The 19,351-nt window shown below is 34.7% G+C and overlaps 1 protein-coding gene across 1 annotated transcript; it reads left to right on the forward strand.

The window, feature by feature from the left end:
- The first annotated feature begins 36 nt into the window (after positions 1–36).
- On the forward strand, positions 37–19,334 carry Strump (WASH complex subunit strump). The gene is given in 19 exon segments (XM_072302615.1): positions 37–284; positions 671–773; positions 1,292–1,483; positions 2,283–2,491; positions 3,369–3,594; positions 4,407–4,547; positions 5,277–5,427; positions 5,969–6,099; positions 6,472–6,589; positions 7,007–7,126; positions 7,799–8,034; positions 9,673–9,924; positions 10,866–11,048; positions 11,556–11,913; positions 12,462–12,568; positions 13,127–13,229; positions 13,864–14,047; positions 14,766–14,995; positions 15,884–19,334. Coding segments are annotated over 19 exon segments (3,474 nt in total). The 5' UTR covers positions 37–162; the 3' UTR covers positions 16,192–19,334.
- The last annotated feature ends 17 nt before the right edge of the window (positions 19,335–19,351 follow it).

Consider the following 19,351-nt stretch of genomic DNA (forward strand, 5'->3'; position numbering starts at 1 on the left):
CTGAAATTTGGCAACTGCTAAATATTATGTAAACAAAGCAAGGCATTTTAGGTTATGTTTTTGACGTTACTTCGGTTGTGTGTTTCAATTCATGGGAATATGTACAAAAAGTTTTCCTATTATTTTGATTTTTACAATTACTTGTGAAATTTATGATTTCTAATGGCAGAATTCATAGCAGAAAATAATGCATGCGGACAATGCATTTTAAATTTAGTCGCTCGAGGGAATGCCATCGTTGCTGAAATATTGCGTTTAAAAAATTATATACCACCAATCTTCAGGTGAATATTTATCACTCTTTTCTTGTTTCAGGATAATTATTTGTACATTCCTAGTTTCAAATCTGGAAAGAAAATTGAATATTCATCCATTCCCAAATCTCTCTGCAAATTAAAATTCCTCGTACCGATGGCACAAGTGCGATAAATTACACTTTTCATATTGGCAGGACAAATACCCGGAGCCTGAAAGGACTGTGTCCTGCCAGCTTGTTTTTTATAAAATTCAGAATTATCTAACTACTCAGTAAGCTGTGATGTCCTTTGCTGAATATCTCAAATCATTACTTACAGCTCTGCCAAACCAATTGAGAATAATTTGCGATGTTTTCTTACATTATTTACCTTATATCAATGGAGTAAATTTGATTTTGATTTTTAACTTTCAGGCTGACAACTAAGCATGACCAGCAAAAGTACAGAGATCTTATCATCGATTTTAGTTATTTCAAAATCTCTGAAGCAATTGAAAAGAAAATTGAAAATGATCCGGTAAGTTATTGTGTTTTTATGAGTATTTAAATTCCCCATGGTTTCTCAAAGAAAGCAGCCATAGCTAGAATTTTAATTCTGTTATGCAACTGAATTGCTAAAAGACTAAATTGAGATTTTAAATGAAGAATTACTTGAATCTCAAAACAAGTGTTCTTGAAAAAAAATTGTTGGGAGCATGTGAGCTGGGGTTTGTGCATGGCATGAAGAAAACAGTGAGGTGGAAAAGAAATTTTTTGGATGAAAAACGTCTCTCATTTTTTTGCAAAACACTAGAAAAAAAATAAAAACTAGCTCACCCAGTAACGTTAATATTCACATGTAGGCAGTGAGGAAATTTTGAGGCTGAGATTGTGACTAATTTTTTCTCATACCTCTCTACATTGGTGTACTGAGGTCCGACCTGTGACATCTGTTACCTGCATTCATTTTATTAATAAAATATTTGGATATTTTATAGCTTTGTCGTTTTTTCTGTGTTCGTGTCGGAAAATTTATCCATTGATTTTTTTTCACAGGCTCTGCAAGATTTAGATGAAGAACTAAGGGACAATTATGGAGACATTTTGAACCGATTTTACCTTGCCTTTGAAAGTGTTCACAAGCATATTATAGAACTAAACCAGTTTGTGGAGGACCTTGAAGAAGGTGTCTTCTTTCAAAACTCTTTGGAGTCAATTTTCCTAAATCTTGAAGGATGTCAATTGATGGTATGCTGCTCATTATGTACTTATGATCATTTCTTTCTCAAGGATAGCCTTACGAAATTTTAAAGAATTGTGAATCAGTTGCAGAGGGATTTAAGTATTTTACTGCCTGATTTAGCCTGAAGCCTGTTACATGTAACCATTTATTTGAAAGATTGACTTAAAATTCCACAAATATATATTATGAAAGCACCACTCTATATGGACAGTGAAACAACCGGACTTGTATCTCAGTTTGCGACGTTGCAGACTTCCTGCCATACTTTATTTTCTAAATGAAAAACCATTCAAAGTCAACTCTTGAAAACTACGGTGTATTTTCTTGGATGTGCGAAGAAAATACTGTGAAACTTTTAAGAAAAGATGATGATTTGTCCCTTTTCAAGAAAATAAAATAGGAGCTGAGATTTTTAAACCTTGCAAACAAGATACGTGGTCTAGTAGTTTCACTGTTGATATCTGTCCTGGATTATGCACAGAAATGAGCAATGTTTTCATTCAAAAAAACTAATTAAAATGCAATTCATGTCAAGTTTTGTTGCAGGAGTATGATATGTTTTTGCATTATTTTCAGTGAAGTAAGTGAACCAGAGAATCTGTCATAAAGAATTCAGATTTATTTTTCAAAACTTATGTTTTAATCAAGCAAGTGTTTTCAGAATACCAGCATAAATGGACTTATTTGGCTTATCTTGGTGTTTAAGAATGGTTAACACTTAAATAGACATATACTCAATAAATGTGACCTTCTTGTTTTCCTCTCTGAATTTTTTATTTTTCTATATCTTTTCTTTGTCTGTAGTCCGAAGCTCTTTACCTCTATGGAGTAATGCTGTTAGAAATAGATCGACACATAGATGGCCTTATTCGCGAACGTCTATTAGTTGCTCATTATCGATATAGTGCTCAACAATCAAGTGCTTCAAGTAACATTGATGATATCTGTAAATTATTTCGTTCTACAACCATTAACTCAAGACAACCACCTAATTATCCTGAAGATTACTTTAGGTATGTATAAACAATGAATTTATTTCTTCCGCTCAATTAAATTGTGAATTGCCTTTCAACTAAAAAGAGTGAATAAATTTGAAGTATTTTTTGAATTACAATATAGGAAGAAGAAATAAAAAAAAAGGTTGAGCTCTTTACATTTCAATATTTTGCTGTTTTGTCTGTTGCATGCTTATTTTTGATGTTTCAGATTTTAGTCCTTCCTGAAAAAAAGTGAACTTTAATTCTTATTAACCCGTCTGATAAAGGGTGTCATCTAAAATGCTATCATAAAATTGCTCAAGAAAAGTTACTCTTGATGGAAGACTATTTCTAACAAAAATGATGAATGGGTTGATCTCTCTTGATTTTAATTCTTTAGATTTTTCAAGGAGCTCCTATCTCATTTTTTCTAGAGCTTTATGTTCATTAAATTTTTTAGGAGCTTTTAATAATATCTGTAGTAATATTTCCGTTTGAAGTAAGCGGTAGCGTTAAGGAATGCTAATATTCTCATTTACTTAGTTATTATCAAATATTTGTATATTTCAATTCTTGAAATTTTAAGTCCTTCAAAATTAAGTTAAACCGATGACTAACAAAAGTATAAGTAAGTACTTTCTATCCTATACATACTTACATGAAAACATAGTTAAAGCTTTTTATGAGGCACTAAAATTTCTGTTTTGCTAACATTGCATTGTGATGCATTTTGTAACCATCAAAATTTTTGTACCAGTGACTTTTGTTCACCATTGCTGATACTTGAAACCTTTTTAACATCAATATGTGATCGTAGTTTGACTGCAGTTATATTTTTACCTACTAGTAGAGGAATTTGACTTGCCTCACTCAGTCACTCATGGTTTTTCACTTTTCTTGTCTTACTCTACAGACGCATTCCCATAAATGAAAATCTTGTGTCAATGGTCATTGGAAGGCTACGATCCGATGACATTTACAATCAGATATCTGCCTATCCATTTCCAGAACACCGTGTTGTTGCCTTAGCTCCACAAGCTGCCATGCTATATGTATGCTTGTTTTTTGACGCCTCTGTTTTGCACAACCAGACCGCAAAAATGAGGGAAATTGTCGATAAGTATTTTCCAGATAATTGGGTAAGTATATTTCATACTTTATTTTTGCTGAACTGGTGGATGAAAAGTTCTGGAGAGTTTGATCTGAATGTGCTTTCAGCAGTGGAGGAATGAAATACTGCATGTACTTACATCATGACAAATTTAAACTCTTTTTTGACAGATACTTTGATCTTTATACATATTCCAGAAATCATTAGTTGTTATTATGTGCAATTATTGCTTCCACCTGTTTCATCATACTGATAATCAAGATCACCTAACTTCCCTCTCAGTCTTATTCATGATCTGATCAGTTAAAACTACTTTTTAAAATTTTTTTTTCAACCTACCTGACACTCCTTTGCAGTCCCTTTGCTTATGTCAGCAGGTACATACCTGCAGTTTTTCCCCCTGCTCCCTTTGGCTAGTCACTAAGCATTTGCAAGCTTGTGAAAACAACGTAACATCTCAATTGCACCTTCAAAGTCTGCCAAAACTCAGAAATTTTCTCAAATCATCAAACTATTAAGAAAACTATCTAATTTTCTAAAATATTTTTTGAACGGCAGTTTGCTGACACTTTCTAGAATTTTCCTTGAGTAAACCATTAAGAATAAGTGGGTTGCAGAGCAAATGAGTAGGGTCCACTGGAAAAACTCTGTAGTTATTCATTCTCATTCCCGTGAAATAGTTTAGAGCATGAATGACATTTTATTGATTTTATGAAACTCTTGGTTTGCTTGCAAAAAACTCTTCTGAAAAACTTCTGCTAAACATTGTTAATCCATTCATTCTCTCTCTTTTTCATTTCTTATTCTTTGAGTTTTGATATTTATTTATTTTTCTCTCAGGTGGTAAACATATACCTGGGATTCACGGTGAATCTCATAGATTCATGGGACCCCTTCAAAGCTGCTAAAACAGCTCTCTGTAATACTTTGGAAACTTCCAATGTTAGACAGCAAACCTCTCATCATGCGGGCAAAATACAGGTAATTTTTAAGTAACTTCAGCGATGAATGTATTAGTTGAGCGACCTATTGGACCCTGTTAGATGCTCATGTATAAGGCCTCTAGGAATGGCTGTTTTTTAGACAGAACTCCGAATAATGTTCCTGCATCAGTTGGCATGATTTCCTCTCTTGGATGAACTATGGCAAAGAACAAGGCACAAAATAACAAGAGATTTAGTTGCGTCTGATTTTGGATATTATTAAGTACGATGCTTTTGACAACCCTCTGAAGATCCGCCATACAAGATGTCTTAGATGGAAGCTTTGCGCAAGTTTTCGCAACGTTTCACGATTGCCTTTCGAAAACTCTTTATTTTTGAAAGTACTGGTTCGAAAATTCACTATCTGCGATGGCGCAAATATTCGCAATTTTGCAAATAGTGCGCGAGTCAGAATAAGAGTATATACGCACAGTCCTATGTACTAATCATGGCAAATGATAGAAGGAGCAAGCAATATAAGGCAACCTCAGATTAATTGGATCAGGGATTTCTTCTCTTGGATCCATGAATACTGATTCAGAATATTGAATTGGTTATGAACAATATTAAGTTGCGTTCAGTGAAAAGAATTACACCGAAATGAAGGAGGCAACCTAAAAATAGAAGTGTACTGATGCGAAAGGGTTTTAATTGCTGATGTCCTGTACGTCTTGGACAACACTCATCATAGGTAGTCTAAGCAGTTTTCTTTTTCTATATTTTGCAGAAACTCATGGAAAAAACAAAGCAACTTTTACGAGAGAAGGCTCTGACGGAAGAGAGTGTATTAGGAAATACAACTAAAATTATGAATCTGGCTCGAGAATGTAATGTTACCCTTCGATGGTTGATTTTACATACCACTCCTCCTGCCTCTGGTATGTTTATTTATTTATTTGTTGTCCTAAGTATTCTCCCCTTTTCAATAACACACTTAAATTGGTGATTTCAATTTCTCCTGATCGATTCATCTGTACATATCATCATTCATCTGACTGTGGTGTGAATTTAAAATTTGTTGAAACTGCAAGTCAGATGCTCAAAAGTTACTGTGTTCATGTACATGCATTTAAAAATGAAGAAATGAGATGAGCTACTGCTAAATAAAGTGGAATTGAATGTACCAGGAATTTTTGAACAAATTTTCTCTTTGTGAAAACATTGATTATCAAATCATCTAAATCTTTAAGATTATGTGACCTCTTTCAGACTAGATCATCCTAGATTTAGCCTATAATTTATGTGTTATTACTGTTATTGTTTCATGAGCTTGGATTTTATCTTGGCTCGGGAATGATTTCTGCTCTTTTAATTTATGCAGATAAAAAGAAAGAACAAAAAAATAAAAACAACTTTTGAGCAAGGGATTCTTTATACAGTTCTATGAATTGGATGCTCTGAATTGTTATTCTTTTCCAGATTGCTGCAAGAGAACTAAACAAGTTTACGATCAGATTTTGGGTGACATGAAGAAAGCCCCTGAGTCAACATTAGCTCTAATGTTAAATGCAGCAGAATTTGAATTTAGACTGAAGGAACTCTTCAAGACGGTATAGTTGCATTTTTGCATTATGAACTGGAGACATATCTCAATGAGTTTTGGAAACTTCTTGTAATTAGCTGCAAGAAAAAACGAATCCAGTTGTATCTCATTATAAAGTTTCTCGAAATGAAGTTTTTTTTCCCCGATGCAACGTTCTTTTTTTAATTCCACTTCTAAAACGTTTTGTAATGAGATAAGACTGCATGAGAATTTATATTGTTCTTTAAACATGACATCTGACTATGCGCATCACCACAACATCATCTCAATCCTCAAATCTACCTATTTTAACTTTCAATTTCTAACCTTGATCGAAAACTTTACAGAGTAAAGGAGACTTGTTTCGATTGTCAAATTTTCAATGTCTTATTTGTTACAGATGTTAGCAGAAAAACGTAAAAATTGGGAGTATCATCAAAAAAATAGTGCAGAGCAGCTTATGGACTTGTCTCTTGTCTTCTCTGGGGAAAAATCTTTATTAAAAGTTGAAAAAAATGGTACATGTTCAGTTACTTTTCATCTCATAACCCAATACATATTTTCTTTTTAGACAGCAGATGAGAAACTCAAAGAGAATGAATCGCAGTTTCATAGATAAATAATACTTTTTTCTCCCTTTTTTTCCCATGAAATGTCTATACTCTATTATTATTTTTTTTTTTCATATGAAAGGAGTATCTTCGTGCTCTTCTAGATTCTTATTCTTTTAGATAATCTTCATTATATAGTTTCATTTTGTTTCTAAGTATCTCTATAAAAATTCATCTAAGACATGTAGATAGATGCAAGGCATTTACTTCTTGTGATAGTTACTGTATTTTTAAATACAATCTCTTTCTCTCTTTTTTTTATATATTGATATACTTTATAATAACATTGTAATTTATTTTGATTTCTTTGCTTCTTGTTTTCAGCAAATCTGCATGAATGGTTCCAGAAAATGGCAAAAGAGATTGAAACTCTAAATGTTGATGAAATTTCTGTCTCTAGTCGCAAGATGGTGCAGATTGTTCAAGCCTTAGATGAGGTCAAAGGTGATCAATTTACTTTCATTTTATTCTTCATGCACTGATACGGAGGAGAAAGTGACACATTTTAGTGATAGGCAACAATTATTTATTGTACAGAACTCAATGATTTATGAAGGGTCTTCAAGCTCTGCCAGTGGGTTTGCTTATCAGGAGCTCAAAATTTCTTTAAGTTTGTTTGGTCACTTTTTGAGATTGATTCACGAAGTTCAAGATTTTGAAACTGATTTCATGAGCCATTGCAAGGAATAGATGGCACTTAGACTCATGAAAATTTGAGATTAGAAAAATAGGTATCTAACGTCTTTGATGTCTGTATGAATCGCTCCCACAGTCACCTCTCTTTACAGGACGCCTTCATTGCTGTTGCCATAACTCGAATGCTGTTTATTAAACATGCAGATCTGTTTCCTATCAAAGAAAAAACTTGACAGACTGTTTCGAAAGTGAAATCAAACCCGCCTTGAATTCCCAAAAATGTCATCTAATAAGTATTGGTTTGTATTACAGTAATGCTCGATAAGGACACTGTTGCAAACCAATCAACTTCCCCCCTCCCCCTTTTATAAAAAACTAAAGTTACGAAAGTTCACCATGATGATTTACATTTTCCCTCAATAATTAAGTTTGTTTTCCTCTTTAATTTGTTTTACCTTGAAATTCTCCTTTTATTTTCAGAATTTCACCAGTTATCAAGTAATATGCAGATCTGTCAAAATTTGAAAGAAGCTAAAGAGAGTCTCACATCAATGATACGCAGTGAAGGAATGAAAGAAAGTTTGTTGATAACCTTGCAGATTGTATCTGATTTTAGTTATGCTTGGCAGTTGGTGGATGCCTACACACCTTACATGCAAGAGCAGATTAAGGAAAATCCAGCTATTGTTGTTAAATTGAAAGCCATTTTCCTCAAAGTAAGCATTTTAGAAAACCCACATTCACTTTTTCCCCTGGAAATTTCGAAGTCATTTATCCTCTTGCAACATTTTGCAGTTTGAAAATTTACATCGTATAGAAAACTTCCAAATCTCCAGATTATTAAACAAGCTTGATGATTAATTATACTTTTTCAGCTTTCTTTGAAAAAAAGAGGAAGATAAAAATGCGCAAGACTATATAAAACTTAAATAAAATAATCAGAATATCAAAAGTTTTTCTACTAGCTGAATTACATCCTTGAATTACCAGACTAAGTGTTTAGCATTTTAAAGTCTTTTAAGTAAATGTGGGGTTTTAATCAATGTTTCAAGATTTCAAATCCATAAGCCTTTAAGACTTCAAGTCTATGCGCCTTCAAGATTTCAAATCTATACGCCTTATTGGATTTTATCAAGTTAAATTTTGGAGCTTCTGATGCTTATTTTTGAATCCTATTCAGAATCTTTGTCAGTTCTTCTCTATCTTTTGCAGTTTTGATACCGGTAAAGCTACAAAAATGACTAAAATATGAAGACAACACCATAAAATCTTCCACATTTTTCTCTTTGATCTACATAGGGTGTCCCAAAAGTACTGCTCCTTTTTTCCCAGAGGGCGAAAGAAAGCAGATATCAAAATGCGGTTTGTGTGAAGTTATAGTCCTAGTAATTACCTATAAAACAAGACCAAGTGGAGCTCTGTAGCTTAAAATTTGACCGAGATACAGCATTTTGAAAATGACGTGTCAAGGTGGCGCCTACAGGATTTTCAACATTTTTTACGGACGAGCCCCAGGACGAACAGACGCGACGCATCTGCAGGTGGTCCTTTAAGATCCGGTGCAATGAACTTTTTGAGTTGTCAAGCAACACCTGAAACTTACGCAAGGATAAATGACGGTCTCCTCGAACAACAGCAGCAACGGTGCCGATTAATTCGTCTGTGGTGGAGGTAGACGGTCGGCCCGGTTTTGCGAGACTTTCCGCCGATTCGCGGCCGCCAGAAAAAGATTTAAACCAACGACCAATGCTACTTCTGTCCAAACAGTCGTCTTTATACACGCCTTTCATTTCATTAAAAGTGTCTTTTACTGACACTCCTCGACGAAAACAATAACGAATAACGTGGTGTTGTTCTTTTCTTAATTCGGTACTCATCGCGAAAGAAACTTCCAAAACGACAGAGGGATGAACTCTGACTGACGTGCCGGGAAAGCTTGACCAACTTGGATGGCACTAGCGGACACGTTTAATCCTGTCGTTGGTCTGCATAGGGGCGCTTACACGTTGCCAAATGCCGCCTAAAACACAGTGTTGCCATATGTTTCTGGCCGCTTCTTTTTCTTTTAAAACCGTTTCATTCTTAAACTTGGTTTTTTCTTTCGTAAAAAATGTTGAAAATCCTGTAGGCGCCACCTTGACACGTCATTTTCAAAATGCTGTATCTCGGTCAAATTTTAAGCTACAGAGCTCAACTTGGTCTTGTTTTATAGGTAATTACTAGGACTATAACCTCACACAAACCGCATTTTGATATCTGCATTCTTTCGCCCTCTGCAGAAAAAGGGGCAGTACTTTCGGGACGCCCTATGTATCTTGTATTATTTTGGACCGTTTCTTTCTCTCTCTGTTTAGCTTTCAACAGCACTCGAAACTGTCGTTCTTCGAATTAATCAAGCTGGAAGTGATGACCTAATTTCAGTCAGTCAATATTATTCTCAAGAATTGGTTAGTTACATGCGACGAGTACTACAAATCATTCCACAAACCATGTTCTCTCTAATGACCAGAATAATAGGGTTACAAACAAATGTCATTGAAGAGCTGCCAACTCGCCTTGAAAAAGAAAAATTGAGAGAATACGCCAAGATTGATTCCAGATTTGAGGTGAGTTCTGATTCATCCCAGTTTCAAACTCATTTTTTATTTTATTTTAATGATGTAGAGAAGCAGAAAACGAAGCATTGTAGGGCACATTACTGATCAGGAAACATTTTGAAAGCTACATATAGCATTTCTTCCCAATTTCTTCAATTCAAATTTTTTATTAGTTCTTGCCTCTTGGTAATAGACTTTATTTAAAGAATTCTTTGGTAAAGAGGTACAGATGACAAAAATCGTCGTTTTGAAAAGAAAGGAAGAAGAAAATACTCACTTTGAATTTGAAAAAAACTTTTCTGCTCAGGAGTGATTGATCTATTATCTGGGAAGGATCTCATATTGGCATATTAAACTTAAAAAATGGACGTGCAAATTGTATTCTTTACACATGTCGAGTTGTTCTGCTGTCAAGCTTTTTTGAAGACTTGTTATGCACCGCCCTTATCGTTATTCTCTTTTATTTACCTGATCTTCTCCTTTTTTTTTTGTTACTTGTATTTTTGCTTCTCTTCTTTTGCAATTTTCAAATACTACATTTTGACCTGTATTAGGGCCGTCTCGACAACCGATTATTAGGGCCGGATAATGACATCCTATTTGATGTCATGACAAAACAGCTTGTCTAGGGTCATGTTAACAGGATGAAGGAAGAGAGACTGCCGAAGAAGATACTTGATCGGGTTTCTCCCGGGAGAAGACAAAGGGACGTCCAGTGAAAGGGTGGCAACGGGGGGTATAGAGGAAAGGGGGGAGTGCCAACTTCCTGAAGGGTTTTGGGAGGACAGGGGCCTTTGGCGGCTGGGTGTTGCAGAGCGCCAAAGAGCGCTATGAAAGCGGCTTTTATGTTATTAGGGCCGTTTCAAGGCTACTGTGGGCTGAAAGTAAGTCTTGCATGCCTCATGTCATCAACTTTTTCTTCTTTTCATTTCTTACTATATTTTCTGCAGGTTGCCAACTTGACTCACTCCATAGCAGTATTTTCTGAGGGTATATTATCCATGCAGAGCACTTCATTGGGCGTTGTTCAAATAGATCCACCTCAACTATTGGAAGAAGGAATACGCAAAGAACTAGTTCATAATATTGCACATGCCTTGCATACTGGCATTATTTTCTCTCCCAAATCAAAGGTAATGAAAGTCAATTCATTAATGAAAAATATGTTGATAAAATATATGAGTATTTCTGCAATTTTTCTCCTCTCATTGAAATTTGTCTCTCATCATCGGGTAACTAGGTGAGGCTCAGAAGCAACAACCTCTAATTTTGATGTAATTTGATGCAGAAAATGATTCAAATATTGTTGATGGATTGGTGTTCTCAAATTTTTTGAGTGGGCTTTGAACTCCTCCCCCTCTCCCTAAATTTTTATTCGTTTTTTAAAATCACCATCCGGAGTATTATCAGTGATTATTAATCAAAAGTGGAACTAGTGGCGCACTGGTACGGTGCTGACCTACAGCTATGATGATTAGGAATTTAATATCTCTCCTAACCAGATTTTTTGCTCCTAGTGCATATTTTTTTTTTTTCAATGTTCCAGATTTTCTGACGTTCAATCTATTTGTCATGATAAGTAGTGATAGTAATTGTTGAAAGTCCTCTACTTAAAATTCAATGTATTCTTTTTTTTCCAGGCAGAAGAGCTAATTAAAAAACTCGAAGCGCTCGGAGATATTATGGATGGCTATAGGCGCTCCTTTGAATACATTCAAGACTACATTGGAATGTTTGGTTTAAAAATTTGGCAAGAAGAGCTTAGCAGAGTTATCAGTTACAATGTAGAACAAGAGACTAACAGTTTCATCCGAAATAAGGTAGCTGAGTGGCAGAGTGTTCATCAGAGCAAAGCAGTTCCTATCCCTTCCTTCCCACCGACAGATTCTGTATCTGTTACTTTTATTGGCCGCCTTGCAAGTCAATTGATCCATATAACAGATCCCAAGTAAGTATCCCGCAATGATTGTTCCATTTCTTTTAGTAGCTTTCAAATAAGTGCAGAATATTTCATGTAAGCCACTCTGAAACCTTAAATTATATCCAATTGAGCAATGGTATTATTTTTTTTCTTTAAATTTCCAAGGCTTGATGTTTCCTTAAAACAATGAAACGTAAAAAAAAAAAAAAAAAAAAAAAAAAAAAAAAAAAAAAAAAAAAGGCAATGACTGATGTAGTTAGAATAATTCTGGTCTATGCTGTTCATTCATAATAAAAGCTCTTAAAAAAACGAAATTTAAAAACAACAAAAAATTAGAGGGGGCCCTATCTGCTCTTCTTATTTTTCGGAAACAATTCATCTTAAAAGAGCTCCAAATTTTAGCATAGTTTGTTTAATTGCAACTAAATAAACAGCAGATGTCTACTCAACATTTAACTTCCATTATGTTCTTTTGAAATAATTGCAATTTCTGTTTATTCTATTCATGTCATTCTAGAGCCTATTTAAGTATTGTTTTTTATATTATTTTTCCGTCTATTTAACCCGAACAAACTATTTAATGGCAAAATTCAACTGCTGGTATGATCATCAAACCGCCGACAAGACGTATCAATACTTCAGTTTTTCTCTCAAATTACGAAGTCTGTTGGTGTGTCTGGTGTTGCTGGCCTTGACAAACTCATTGGCTTTATGATTGTCAAAACTTTACAGGTACTGAATTTGTCACACCATGTACTTAAAATTTCTATTGACATCAACCAATTTTGAGGAATTGACACAATTTGCTATATAAAGTTTGCACCTTCCTTACAGATGATGCAACACAGAAACACCCTAGGACGTGGCCTGCCTCCCCCCCCACCACCCCACCCCACCCCCCCCCCCCACCCCCCCCCCCCCCCCCCCCCCAACCCGTCCACAGCGAAGAAATGGTGCAGGGTCCCCACCATTTCGTGGGGAATTACCGTATTACTTTGCTGTTCTATGCATCTTTCTACTTCCAGATTCAGGCGACATTTTGACTTTCGCGTAGCCCTGAGTTTGGCAATGACCAGGACTTCTATCAGCTCCAAGTATGGTATCCAAATCATATAGACCCTCTGTAAAAATTTAAAGACCATGGTCATGATAAAAAGTGTGAGGCATATCTTCCGTGTACAGTTTACTACCACATTTAACCTCCAACTGAAATCTGCCTCAATTAAAAGCTGGGTATGTACTTAGTTTTTAGTCATCATTATATTTAATTTCATTCCTAATTTTTTTCAGAGTTTCTTAAATGACATTCAGAAAGGAATCCTGAAAGATAAAGCAAATGTAGATTTGCTCATTTCTATATCCAAAGGTCTTTCTCCAAATTCCAAAATCATAGGTAAGAATTTACAGATTTAGCAACTGTAACTTCATTTGTGTTTCACTTATTTCTTTCACACATCGACTTTCACTGCTAATTAACTATGTATGTTTTACTGATTACACTTTATTTTAACCGCACATACAATAAAAAAATCTCGCAAGTTACAAGGAAGATACTTATGAACATGTCTTACATTGTTTAGAAAGACTGTCATAGAAAAATTAGAAGAAAACAAGTCACCTTTTATTTTCCAAACTATTTTTACAGTGCCTATGCTTAATTTATCTTGCATATGACTCAAGTTATTCATCTTTAACGGTAGAAAAGTCCTTCTAAAGAATGGATCTTTGAACCCCTGCCATTCTTCAGTGATAGCATGATATTACGCATAAATATTGATTGGATTATTCATATATATTATATATATTAGTGATTTGATTATTGCTTGCCATATAATGATACAACAATAACGTCAATACGTCAATACAATTCATCATGTGCAGCTTTGGCATCAATTATGGTGTTGGTATGTTTGTTGTTATCTATAATTTATGTTTAACATGTTTATGTTTCCATTGTGTGTTAGTGCTTTAAGGTCAATTTAAGTAAATTCTTGTTGATCATTTCTTTTTCATCCTTATTATTTTAGATGGTGGGAGCAAATATTACATGATATACATTTCAAGAGCCCAGAAACTTTGGTCTCAAATTCTTGAATGGGTAATCAAAGTGGGGCAGCTCCAGCTACTGAGGAAGCATATCTTTTATGAATTAAAAATATCCTGCAAATTTGAGTCGAAGCATTTGTCTTCTGCCTTAGCAACTCTAAATGAGTAAGTAATGATATTTATGCTATTAATATGTAGTTGGATAATGTTAGCTTTAAACTTCTTCTATAATTGAATAAATCAAAGAGTTCAAAAATATCTCGGACTGAAATATTGTCTACCAAATTGATTTGCCGCAATGCACTTTTATCTGAGAATAATTGATGGAGTTGCATACTGCAATTCACAAAATTATGAAATTTGTAATTTTCGTACCTGATCATGAAAGGTGTTTGAACGAATGTGAACTTTTCCTCCAGATCGTTTAAAAATCTAGTCTATAAAAGTGAAATTTGTAAAATGTTTGTCTCCCCTAGATTCTTACCTCTAAGTTTGATGAGAATTGATTGATTCATCACTACATCTGATGAGTATATTATTTAGCTACACAATGAGTGTATTATTTTATACTGAGTTTACCAAAGAAAACAGAAAAGTGAAGTTTAAAAGGTATTCTGTGAATGGAAGTTGTATGAAAATTTAATGGGATTAAATTCCATCAAAATAGTACATACCACAAGTATTCTGTAGGATGGAATTACTCTCAAACTACAATGGAAGATTCGAAGATCTTTTTTTTTCTTTTTTCGAATGTTCCAAGTTTCACTGAAGAAAGAAAATTATTCCTCAGAATCTATTTTACTTATCTATTACTTATTTTATCACCAAATTTAATTTTATAGCACTAACAATGAATTTTTCTCTTTTAAATCTCTATAAACAGAGCTGTCATCAATGAAGTTAAAGCACAATACAAAGATCCAAAATCAGACCCCTATCAACAAAAAGAGTCATCCTTATTGTATGAGTTGTCAACTTACCTGGATTGGGCTGGTATTGGAAATCCGTATGCAAAAATATATGTCACTACTAAGAATGTTCCATATTTCTCACTCCTGATGTTTCTGTTCCTTGCATCCCAAGTGCCTAAAATTACTTTTGTTAAAAATGTTGGTAAGTTATCCTTTTTGCAACTTGTCTATTAGTTGTCATTCCTTACAATTTCACTCTATAACTTAAATATTTTTAAATTAATGACTTACTCATTCATTTATCTACATTAAATTCCGTTTCATATTTAAAGATGCCATACATTTTAGTTGTGTAGAGTTTTTTTTAAAGATCTCCAATGTATCTCCATTCTTTCAATGTAAAGATAAGTAATTTGTTTGTTGTGCAGCTTTCTTTTAAATTTGATTGTTATTTCACACAGTTCTGCCACAAAGCTATAGAGGCTGTGGCTCTTCTCAGCAAAAAAGTAGTTTGGTCTAGATTTTATGTATGATTTTTCAAAATTCAGGACATGTTAGGGTCACAGGATTTCTACTTGATTAATGGCTACTCTATTATGTATTTCAAAATCATGAGTACTCAAGAATTGCCCCTTCCCAGTTGAATTTAACTATTAACAAGTTTAATAAAGAAGAAATGAAGCGTTGGGTCCAGAAAGGGCATTTCATGGTTGCGGTTTCTCAGGATCTGCGTACTTGTTTCATCCACAATAATTGAAGCAAATACAGGGAGTTTGTTAAAACTTTCACTGCATTTTCTTTATGATTCTAAAATGCTGAAAACTAAAAATTTCAGAAAATCCACTCAATAGTTTCCTCTCTAAAATATAAATTAGTAGTGGAGATTCTGAAACACGGCAACCAAGAAATGCAGCTTTCTGCACCTAACACCTCAGATAATCAGTTTTTTTATTGAAAACTCCTCCATGGTAAACTGCATACCAGAGAAGTAATTTTGAATTTTCTCTGCATTTATAGATGAGCCCACTAACCAGTGTTTTATCGGTGTTATTTCTGAACCATCTCTCTAGTTTCATTTTGTTGTTCACAGGTCCATTAGTGTTGAAAAAAACTGGAGAGCCCTTGGATAGTGTTCCCTTAGTCATTGGTTTTGCGACAATATTCCGACAGTTTCATCCAGAGGTCAGGTCGCAGTTTCTATTGTACTGTTCACAGTATATAAAGTCTGTTTTGGATTCAGTTCTCTCAGTACAATCAAAGACAGATTTGCCTCCTGAATTATCAAGTTTTCTTAGTTTTCTTGAAAGTTTCATGGATTATTCGGGGCTACCGCAAAGCACTCTTGCAGCACATATTCCTGAAATTATTCTTAATCTGTACCACTCTACACAGAGTTAGCTTCCTGTATTTACCTTGTGTACCTAGGTATTAGTAAGAGTTTTTGTTCATTAATTCTTATGATCTTCCTTAAAATAGACATATCTCTATGTACGGATGCATGTCTTAATGGCATGACGAATATCTGAGAAAATCAGTGACTTGAAAGGAGAGAAACAATTCAGTGTCTCAGCATACCAAACTTCTTGGTAGATATGTATTTTTTTAACAGTTATTTTACTCCAAGTCATGTAGCAGAACTCTGAAGTTTTATCCACCAGGCAAGTTCAATGTAAGCCTTTTTTTCTGCAAAAGAAAAAGAAAACCTGAAGACCCTTACCATTAAAACAAATTTTCAATGAAGGGCAACACTTAGAGAGGTCCCTGAACCTCTTTTTCTTTACTTTTTTTTTATTTATAGAATTAAGTGACTTTTCTTTGTGAAGTACGAGGGGCGTTCAATAAGTAAGTATCCCCCCCTCTCTAAAATCCATAAGAATGGACCAATTTTAAAAAACTTGGGCTCAAAATCTTCCTTAGGATATTTTGAGTTCAACAAAACAAACCGCAACAAAATCGGACCATGTGCGGCCGAACGCGAGCCGTTTGAACGCGCCGAGGTGCTCGACGCTCCCGCCGAATCCGCGAGGATTTGAAGTCCGCTACAGGAGAAGAGCTTCTCTGCCAAAGCCTCAGTCGTTCATCACTGACGAAAAATCAAAGAAATTTTTGTAGAATAAGGGGCTTACCTCACTTCTCCACATAACCAGCTCGATCCAAGCAAGTCTGATACTGAGACTAAGGCTAAGAGAACAGCTTTTGGATGCCTCGTGCGTGGAAGTCTTTCAGCTGACCGCGGATGAAAGAGTGGACGGCTTGTTTGACCTCTTCCACGGATTCAAAATTAACTCCTCCGAGTTCAGATTTCAGGAACGGGAATAAATGGTGGTCTGGTTTGCCATTTATTATCGTATCTGAAATCTGAACTCGGAGGAGTTAATTTTGAATCCGTGGAAGAGGTCAAACAAGCCGTCCACTCTTTCATCCGCGGTCAGCTGAAAGACTTCCACGCACGAGGCATCCAAAAGCTGTTCTCTTAGCCTTAGTCTCAGTATCAGACTTGCTTGGATCGAGCTGGTTATGTGGAGAAGTGAGGTAAGCCCCTTATTCTACAAAAATTTCTTTGATTTTTCGTCAGTGATGAACGACTGAGGCTTTGGCAGAGAAGCTCTTCTCCTGTAGCGGACTTCAAATCCTCGCGGATTCGGCGGGAGCGTCGAGCACCTCGGCGCGTTCAAACGGCTCGCGTTCGGCCGCACATGGTCCGATTTTGTTGCGGTTTGTTTTGTTGAACTCAAAATATCCTAAGGAAGATTTTGAGCCCAAGTTTTTTAAAATTGGTCCATTCTTATGGATTTTAGAGAGGGGGGGATACTTACTTATTGAACGCCCCTCGTACTTCATGAAAGCTCTGCACTTATTTCGATGAAAAATGTTAGTTTGAATGGTGTCTTTGAAGCTATATCAAAACACTTAAGCACCAGCAAATGAAGGCTCAAATCTTGCCGAAAGATGAGTATTAAAAACATGAAAAGTAAATGAACCTGCCTTTTCCAATTGCGGGTGTAGAAAAGTACAATTTGCAAATTGGGATTTGAAGCCAAAAGATGTATTTCAAGGAACAACAAATGTTTGTTTATAAGTGCCTTATCTTGTATGAACTTAGGCTAATAATTGTTGCGTTGTTATTATTTGCAAATAAATTGATCTTAGCCAAATCAAGATTCAAAACTAGCAATATACGAAAACCATTCCAGTTTATAACCAGCCTTGTTTGTTTTATGATCTAACTCCTCTGTTACTTTTTATTTTTATTTGATTAGTCATTTTTTTACATTGTAGAAGAGAATATCTTGTTTAACCTCAGGCAATTTTTTCTATGTTTTTAATTACATACTTAACAGCAGATTAGAACTCATTGAAGTGTTGCTTTAGACTCAAGCATTGCATCCATCATTCAGTTTTTCATTTAGTATATTATAAAAATGTGAATGAGCCCATGAGACTTGGAAAATCAAAGCTCAGTGATTTGAACTTGAGGTGATTCTATGGACGCCATATTTTGTGTTAGAACGACATGTGATGTATCGCATCAATTAGTTCCATTTTCTCGGCTACTTGTCATTTTTTTCGAATTTTGAGATCGCAATTCTGTTGTCAGGAGACTAAGCAATTTACTTACCAATTTTGACAAACAAATTTAACGTAATTTAGGTGTGGTTTTTTCAGAGAGAAAATATCACATTTGAGTGCAGTTTCAATATCAGTATCGAATGCAATATTTTCTCTCTGAGAAACCACACCTATATTACGTTGAATTTGTTTGTCAAAATTGGTAAGTGAATTGCTTAGTCTCCTGACAACAGAATTGCAATCTCAAAATTCAAGAAAAATGATGATTAGTTGAAAAAATGGAGCCAATCTATGTGATATATCGCATGTCGTTTTGACACAAAATATGGCGTCCATCGAATCACCTTAAGAAGAAAATCGGAATGGAAGCACAGCTTCTCAAGCTGTGTTTTCAACATTCTAGTCCAACATTCAAATAAGTACACAAAATCATAGCCTGAATACTTCAAGTAACAGGATGGTGAGAAAGTGCTGGGTCTACTCTATTCTCAGCAGAGCGTAACTTCAAAGAAAAAATTGAGTAAAAAAACCCATACAAGCTTAATTTAATCATCATATGTATTTTGTTTCATGTTTAAATGTCAACTTTATTTCTTTGAATAATGTCCCCATAAGCACACCAGCGGAACAAAACTGAGTTGGTCGCCCTGTGGTCATTGGGAAATCTGTGTCAAACTATTTTTAAAACGAATTGTATGTATTATAGAGAAATAACGATCACTTGATTTTGGTGTGCTTCATATTTATATTATACTTACATTATTTCTTAGTTTATTGCTTCTATTGCTCTATTGAGTATCATAAAAATCAGCTAAAATCTCACAGGGCACCAAGCATTTCCCAGTAAATTCACTTAGGTACTTTTCTTTATTGTTGATCAATGAATAGACAACTAAACTCTTATTAGTTGAATATTTTGTTATATATTTTGTATTTGTTTTTTTATTCTAATGAAAAATTTTATTACAAAATTTCCAGTGTTTCTCCT

Source organism: Bemisia tabaci, chromosome 1 (genome assembly GCF_918797505.1).
Source record: "Bemisia tabaci chromosome 1, PGI_BMITA_v3".
Taxonomy (NCBI): Eukaryota; Metazoa; Arthropoda; class Insecta; order Hemiptera; family Aleyrodidae; genus Bemisia; species Bemisia tabaci.